The sequence below is a fragment of the Zeugodacus cucurbitae genome, chromosome 3 (assembly GCF_028554725.1).
Source record: "Zeugodacus cucurbitae isolate PBARC_wt_2022May chromosome 3, idZeuCucr1.2, whole genome shotgun sequence".
In the NCBI taxonomy this organism is placed as follows: domain Eukaryota; kingdom Metazoa; phylum Arthropoda; class Insecta; order Diptera; family Tephritidae; genus Zeugodacus; species Zeugodacus cucurbitae.
Genome location: NC_071668.1, coordinates 77,284,608 through 77,293,235, shown reverse-complemented (window position 1 = coordinate 77,293,235; position 8,628 = coordinate 77,284,608). Strand labels below are relative to the sequence as shown.

Here is an 8,628-nt window from a genome sequence, read left to right as displayed (position 1 = left end):
GAGAGTTCAGCTTAAAAGGAACATTGGATGCGCCTTCAAACGCAAGCAAGTATTTAGCTTAAAATATAACTTTTGTAATGGATTAGATTTTTAATTTTAGAAGCTTAGTTTAAGCATCTTAGCATATAAAAGGCATTATGCAAATATATACGTAAATATATTATGTAGAAATTACAAAAAGTTGTTCTTACTTGGTGGGTTTTGAAAACAGATATTGGCTGCCGAAGAAATAATGGAAGTTCCACTGATTTGTCGTCACTTCCAAAGGATTTGAAACATATACGACCAATTGTAGCATAAGATTACATATAAACTCTTAAAACCCGTAACACTAGAGATTTCTTCCGAAAGAGGTCAACCCTTTAAAGATATTTTCTTCTGTTTCATTGAAGTCACAAGTCTCAACTCATTCTTGTTCATTAATGTAACTTCTCCCCTATCGTTGTCTCAATACATATATTTTCGTTCTATAAAATCAATACCATGGCCAGGGTCTACCCGCTTGACGTAACCTAACTAGAATATGCACGGACGACTAGTCTATCACATAGCGTACTCTCACGTAACCTACACACACACACGGTTTTCTCGAGGATGTGGGCGAAGTTGCTCATGTCAAATTGTGTGAACTTTTTCACTTTATCAGGACCACATGGTGGGTCGATAGTGTGAGGGATCTCAGTCCCAGTGGTATTACAATGAGCCTCCCAAAGGCCTAGCTGCGTCGTTTTACAGCCACTTAACCTAACCTAACCCACACACTTTAACTAATTTCTTCTTTTTAACAGGGGATATCATACTGATTCAGGAACTGTAGTCTCAAGATCTAACACTAAGCCTATATTATTTTAACTACGTTTATGTCTCCATTATTTATACTAAATCGAGGAACGTTCCCTTCACAAACAAAACGAAATATTGAAAATCATGGATTAAATATCCGGCGAACTTAGTTAAGACTACTAATTTTGGGATTTGAAAACTTGAAATTAACACTAAAAATTCGCATACTTTCGTTGTATTATTTACAGTTTATTTTGTAAATCTTCCATAATGACATCATTTATTTTCAACAAGAGCTTTATTTCCATTTAATAATAAATGTACGTATTTGCATGGGATTCAAGACTATATTGAATTTGCTCACCGGGTCCTTCTTCTTCGCCGAGAGTGGCGTATGTGACGACTTGTAATACTCAGGTTTCCGAATCTTAGAGCCCTCAGGCTGGAATTTGAAGCGACTCATTTCACTCAAGCCTAAACTGCCATCCAATGTGGTTTCGCGTATCTCCTCGCCACCGAGCTGATCGAAAATCGGACGCAAATTGAAAGTAACTGAAGCAGCCTCAGTTTTGTCCATGATATGCTCCAAACGTAAGAGACGTTCATTTGTGCCGAATGGCTCTAGGGTTAGTAAATGTACATTTTGCGCGACATTGAAGGAAGCCACCTTCGGCACCTTCACATTACTAGCTCTTGAAGCACTGCTGAAGAATTTCCAGAAAGGCAAATGTATCTGTTGCTGCTCGACACGTTCGTAACGCGAAGGTGTGTCTTTTATTTTGCCCAAGATGAGATAGACTTTGCCGCGTGCGACCACACCTTGGCCGTAAGCAGTCTCATTCAAAGCTTCGCCAACGCCGAAGGCATCATCACGCAACAGACGACGATGCAACATCAACTCAAGTGCGCCATCCTTCAAACTGCTGCCGCCCTGAGCACGATCGTTCAGCAGAGCAATGCGTTTCGTTGTATCCTCAATGGCAATGCGTGAAGTGACTGGGTAATAATTACCCGAAACAGCTTCAGTCAAATTGGGTTTAAAGTATTCACGTTTATTACGTTCACGACGCAACATTTCGCGGCCATTGGAGTCGGTGTAGAAAACACCATTGGATTTGATGCTGCTGGTGAAACGCGTGATAACCTCCTTGCCGATATTATCATTGATCGGTATAGGGCCGACAAGCCATTCGAACTCGACACGATTCACGCCTTCGTAAATGCGTATCACCTGCGACACCCAGGGATTGAAGCGTTGATGTACTTCTTTCACTTGTGCGCCCTCATAAATGCTGAAGGTCACGGTATTACCAATTAATAGTTCGGTGCCATTGGGACGGAAAATGTAAGCACCGGAAGAACGATTTTTGAACTCAGCATTATTACCAGCTGCGCCCTTGTAGTAATAAAAGTCCTGGCGTATGTTCTCGGTGACACCATTCATTTCAACCTTATTGAGATGACCGGTGCCGTCGAAGGTCAACTTAACGAGCTGCAGAGAGATGTAATAGAGAAATTTAATTAAATAACTAGCTTCTAATGAATTGCGAATATGGAATAGTAGACAGCGGACAGCGGACAGCACTGAACAAGTTCTTTATTCATTCTCCATCTTCGTTGACAGTTTTACTTACCGAATTCTTCACAATGATCTCTGCTCTTGGTTGGATATCCTTCGGAGTTGCTTTTAATTCAACCTCTGAATTATTCTCCTCTAGCAACTCATTTTGCTCAACTCCTGCCAGATCGTCCACACTTCGTCGATTAACTCGTTTCTTTATGTAAAAGCTGCGCAATTTTTCCACATAAGCTGAGAAGACCAGCTCGTGTGTGGCATGCTTAGGACGGAAACTGAGAGACTGCACATCACTTGGTACAGGTAGCAAATCAGCTTGGACCACGCGACCTTCAAGATAATTTATATAAAAGTTAGAATTTCAATAATTAGTTCCCAGCCGTAATATCTTACCAGTATCATCGGTCACAATGTAAGCCTCATTCTTCACTGGTACACGTACATATTGTGTAGAAGGTCGCGCAAGTGGGTTGAACAATGTGACGACCACTTGATTTGCGCCATCTTTGGTAAAGTCGCAAACACTAATATTCAATTGCAGACAGCTGACGAATTCACCACTTGTGAGGTTGGTTAGTCGCTGCAGTGCCGAGCGAGCGTTCGTTTGCGCAGACTCAATAGCAGCAGCCAACAAACGATCGTAATCTTGGGCAACATGTTGTTTCTCAGTGCCGGTGATAGCATCATGGTGCTGCATGACGCCCATGGCATGACGTAGCTGGTTCAAATTTTCATCCACATTGGTGCCGGTGAGGTTCGCAAGCGTGGTGAGTTGCTTTGTAACCTGTAAGAAGTGATTACCATCGCGTTCGAAGCGTTTCTGCGTTGGACGTGAACTGTAGTAACCGGTCCAGTAGGTGTGCCAATCAGTGGAGTAAGGAAAGAAGTCTTGCGTCTTTGAGGGCCAAGTGAGCGGCTCCTGATGTATGGCTTTTAGGTAGCAAGCAGGTGTGGAATAAAATAGATTCACCTTCGATCCAACAGACTGACGTTGGTTGGCATATCTGTAAGAAGTACAGAACCCTTTTATTATGGAATGTTCAGTTGAAGCTGGATGCCTTAAACTTACTTGATCAACTTATCCATATTCTTGAAGTTCATCGCCGCATTCTGATAATTGAAGTCATCGCCCATAGGAATGAGTACATGCGAAGAACGATAGCGCGCGGTCACATTTTGTATGTATTCAATGAATTTGTCAACCTAGAATTTTTACGACGGTAAGTACAAACGTATTTAAAGTACACTAGAGCTAATATTACCCTTTCTTTCACATTATTATCATAGCTATTACCATCAATGATGGGCTCATCGGAGCAGAGTGTATCGAAGCAGAAGCCCGGTGGCGCCGAATAATGCTGATACAACAAGCCGGTGAAGAGTTCAGATCTCTCACCCAAATCAGCGCTGGCTTTCCAGATCATCTCCGCAGTTAAATTCTTAATACGCTCACTCTTCTCAATCCAATCCATGCGCGCAAAGAATTGACCATCAAAACCCATCTGAGCAAATAGTGAAGCCATTTCACGCGAATGACCGAATGGATCGATTTGCCAGCCAACATGAGGACGGCCGCAAGTGCCGAAAATCTGCTGAAGTAGTCTACAAGCGAGTATGAAAACTGCTGTAACTCGTTTGGTTATTGTTTATGTGTGTGGACTTACTTTAAACCAATTGTGAACTGATCCACCACCGACTGATAATGCACAGCCGCTTCATCGTTCATGGACCAAGCGCCACCAGCGAACTCCAAGCGTCCACCATTCACCAGTGTCTTCACTTTAGATTTTATATCGGCACTCTGTTCGTTGTACCATTTAAAGAAGAACGCGGATTCGACATAAATAAAGCTGTAATGAAATACATAAATTATATTGGAAGAAAATAGTTTTTTTGCTTTTGTGCCAAATTACCGTCGATTGGAGTCCTTCAGCAGTTCCTGAACCACATTGTCTAGAATATACTGCACGCCCGCTCGCTGTATGTTGTTACGCGATCCATAATAGTACTGATCTACAGTCTTTAACCAGCCAACATCGTCGTGGGAGTGCGGTACCAAATGCACGTTGATCATATTCGACTTACCCGCCGGACAGTTCTGTTAATAGATGAAGAATTTTCGTGAAAAAGGTGATAATAGATAACAAAGGACCTATAGTAGGAGACATGCTATAATCAGTTAAGTACTGATTTTTAACGACTACAGGAAGACTAGTGAAAACAAAGGCTGACATAACCAGCAATCAAGTAAAACAAAAATACCGAGTTGAATTTGTATGCGGGATAAACTTTATAAGAGATCAATATCATTCACATCGTCTCACATATGTCAAAGTAGAGAAAGAAAATATATTTGACACGCCCATGAAAAATTCAATCTCTAGGATAAAATTTCTGGAAACGGTGTCAGGGTGATCTACTTTGATCTTTCTTAAGAACAACAGCTTGGTGTTCACGACAAAATTTCTGGAAACGGCGTCATGCTGATCTACTTCCACGTAGCTCGAAACAGTGTTCTTTCATAAGAACTACCCATTAAGAGATGTTTGTCACTAGATCTAAAACAATATAGACCTTGAAATCATTACAAGGGACATTAATTTTGAACTGAGGATTTTATTGCGAAATAGCATTCACTTTTGATGCAGGTCCCTTATCAGCAATACTGATTGCACCCTGGAGCTTTTTCCGCTATTGAGGCAATAAATTAAATTCTTATATGACGATCATCGATAGCATTTGTTGACATCCTTAGTGTTTCCGCAGATTAGCTTTTCGGTGAAGTAAATTATAATTTGTTCGCAAAAAAATTCTACCTAATAATAAACAATAGTAGCTCTTTATCTAAAAAAGACTCACGTAATCAGCAGCATTTGAAATATCAATATTAAACTCTAAAATCCCCTTCAAAAACAATTAAAATTTATGAGTCGATAAGATTTTCTCACAGATTATAACGGTATAGTACCAAAGAATTGATTGGCCTAGTAATAAATTGTCATAGGTAGCCGCATGGTTTGAACACTCGAGATAAAGTTAGCACTAAGTAAAACCAATTTATTGGCCACAAAATACAAAGTGTATGCTATCATCGATGGAAGTGACAAGCCAAAATATTTGATATTATTAAATAGCGAATGGAAAAGTTATTCATGAATCATGATGCATTAAAATATTGTGTTTTCTAAATTTGGAAGTCTGTTAAGGGTAGTCTAAAATTAAGACAACCTTTTGCGATAGAACATAATTTATGATTGTTTTCAATTAGGATCTTGTAAGAACATAGGTAATAGTTAGTATCATCGTCACTAATTTTAGATGAATCCAGCTGTAGAACCCAAAAATGGCCCACCTATTTCCATTTTAGAGGCGGTTGTAAGCTTGTTAATCAACTCTAAATGAAGAACATTACTCATTAGAACATGCGTTAAGTCATTAGAAAATTATTTTCATGAAAATATAATTAATTTACACACAACAACCAATAAGTGGGACATTTCCACAGCGATATCCCAAGACCTGCCCATGCCTCCCTCTCATTTCATCTTACACAAAACATAAAGAAGACACAGTGTCATCAACCCACCGCATAGCCGCATGCAGCTTGGACCGACTGCTCTCGCAACAACACAGCGAACACCACAAAAATTGTGGCCAAACCACAAGACAACCGCATTTCACTTGCGCAAGTTTCTACTTTTTACGCACAACAACAATTTATAACTCTTTTTTTTTTATTAAGACACAGAACCGCCGAATCGTTAACACTAAATCACTCAGAACTACTGCCGCTCGGCATCAAGAAGAGAAACCTTTTTATACACAATGTGTGGATTTAAATAAAAACTAAAAGTAATTTGCCAGAACGCTGAAGTCCAATAGAAATAAGATAGGCATGAAGTTTATTGATAAGAAAACAAATGAGTCAATCTTGAGTCTAACGACGAGTGATTCATATCAATTGAGTGAAGTGAGAGAAGAGGTGCGTCAATGAGTAGTCGAGTTTTTTTGTTTACAAAGGAGTTTACTCAGAGTGTGAGTTGATAAAAAGTGAAAAAGTAAGTTCTATCCACTGCTTTTCCGCGTATCTCTAAGTAATGCAATCGGGACTTTTTTGTTTACAAGAGACACTTCAAATGCACTTTGTTATTGTGTTTTGAGAACACTGAAACTGAGTACTACACTTAATAAATTTCAAATTTGAGTGTGTTCCCTTATCTTCCACTTATATACATATATTGGTATTTTTTTATTTTAATCTGCTTCATCTAAGCAATAAATTGCTCCTTCAATCGATAATGAATATAAAAAAGAAAGCTGAAAACTAATTTGTTAATTATGAGAGATTGAATCAATCCGTTATAATATTATTTGTAATTATTTTTGAAAAAAAAAACCTGAATTTTAAAGTTTTTGGACCTTTTAAGCGGCATAAAATGGAATAATATATTTTCCAAAATCGTAAAAATCTTTTAAATTTAAATAATTATTGCTAAATCATAATTTTCATGCAAATAAGTGTTTATGTATCATTCACAGATGAGTGTACTTCAAAGCCCATCACACTATGCATATAAAGGGTGATTTTTTAAGAGCTTGATAACTTTTTTTAAAAAAAAAACGCATAAAATTTCATCGGTTCTTTATTTGAAACGTTAGATTGGTTCATGACATTTACTTTTTGAAGATAATTTCATTTAAATGTTGACCGCGGCTGCGTCTTAGGTGGTCCATTCGGAAAGTCCAATTTTGGGCAACTTTTTCGAGCATTTCGGCCGGAATAGCCCGAATTTCTTCGGAAATGTTGTCTTCCAAAGCTGGAATAGTTGCTGGCTTATTTCTGTAGACTTTAGACTTGACGTAGCCCCACAAAAAATAGTCTAAAGGCGTTAAATCGCATGATCTTGGTGGCCAACTTACGGGTCCATTTCTTGAGATGAATTGTTCTCCGAAGTTTTCCCTCAAAATGGCCATAGAATCGCGAGCTGTGTGGCATGTAGCGCCATCTTGTTGAAACCACATGTCAACCAAGTTCAGTTCTTCCATTTTTGGCAACAAAAAGTTTGTTAGCATCGAACGATAGCGATCGCCATTCACCGTAACGTTGCGTCCAACAGCATCTTTGAAAAAATACGGTCCAATGATTCCACCAGCGTACAAACCACACCAAACAGTGCATTTTTCGGGATGCATGGGCAGTTCTTGAACGGCTTCTGGTTGCTCTTCACCCCAAATGCGGCAATTTTGCTTATTTACGTAGCCATTCAACCAGAAATGAGCCTCATCGCTGAACAAAATTTGTCGATAAAAAAGCGGATTTTCTGCCAACTTTTCTAGGGCCCATTCACTGAAAATTCGACGTTGTGGCAGATCGTTCGGCTTCAGTTCTTGCACGAGCTGTATTTTATACGGTTTTACACCAAGATCTTTGCGTAAAATCTTCCATGTGGTCGAATAACACAAACCCAATTGCTGCGAACGGCGACGAATCGACATTTCACGGTCTTCAGCCACACTCTCAGAAACAGACGCAATATTCTCTTCTGTACGCACTGTACGCATTCGTGTGGTTGGTTTAATGTCCAATAAAGTAAACTGAGTGCGAAACTTGGTCACAATCGCATTAATTGTTTGCTCACTTGGTCGATTATGTAGACCATAAATCGGACGTAAAGCGCGAAACACATTTCGAACCGAACACTGATTTTGGTAATAAAATTCAATGATTTGCAAGCGTTGCTCGTTAGTAAGTCTATTCATGATGAAATGTCAAAGCATACTGAGCATCTTTCTCTTTGACACCATGTCTGAAATCCCACGTGATCTGTCAAATACTAATGCATGAAAATCCTAACCTCAAAAAAATCACCCGTTATTACCTCCTTAAATACTCAAGATTACAATTCAGATCGCTTGACAACCAAAGATGAGTTATCAAATACCTTTTTTTAATCAATGTAGTATATGAAACAGAGTGTCACAATGGACAGTCGAATCTGTCTCAGTGAGATACTCAGCATTTGCGGAGATCTTCCCCTTAACCTAACCTAACCTAACCTAGTATATAAAACAACTGAAGATCAAATTCTATTGTTAAGTGGATGGATAGTTCTAAGACTAATTAATAAAGCTGTTACGAAAAAATCTTTCACGAGTATATGATATGAATGGGAACGGTTCACATATGACAAATTAAGCTTTAAATCAAATGTGAAAATCCGAAGAACGCTACTATGTATGGTTTCATGCTTTCTTTCAGCTTGTAAGTG

General features: G+C 39.0%; 1 protein-coding gene across 1 annotated transcript; it reads right to left on the bottom strand.

Moving 5' to 3' along the window:
• Nucleotides 1–1,062: 1,062 nt before the first annotated feature.
• LOC105211437 (lysosomal alpha-mannosidase) lies at nucleotides 1,063–6,167 on the bottom strand. Its single transcript, XM_011182846.3, has 8 exons — nucleotides 5,946–6,167; nucleotides 4,273–4,457; nucleotides 4,024–4,209; nucleotides 3,622–3,961; nucleotides 3,429–3,562; nucleotides 2,753–3,363; nucleotides 2,418–2,689; nucleotides 1,063–2,275 (listed from the first exon to the last, which is right to left on the bottom strand). Exons 1-8 carry the CDS (start codon nucleotides 6,033–6,035, stop codon nucleotides 1,082–1,084), a joined length of 3,012 nt encoding a protein of 1,003 aa, XP_011181148.2. The 5' UTR covers nucleotides 6,036–6,167; the 3' UTR covers nucleotides 1,063–1,081.
• Nucleotides 6,168–8,628: the final 2,461 nt, after the last annotated feature.

Coding starts and splice junctions, on each gene's coding strand:
- LOC105211437 (XM_011182846.3), bottom strand. CDS start 6,035: ATGCGGTTGTCTTGTGGTTTGGCCACAATTTTTGTGGTGTTCGCTGTG. Junction 3,563..3,621: donor ATAATAATGTGAAAGAAAGG/GTAATATTAGCT, acceptor TAAAAATTCTAG/GTTGACAAATTCATTGAATA. Junction 3,364..3,428: donor AATATGGATAAGTTGATCAA/GTAAGTTTAAGG, acceptor TACTTCTTACAG/ATATGCCAACCAACGTCAGT.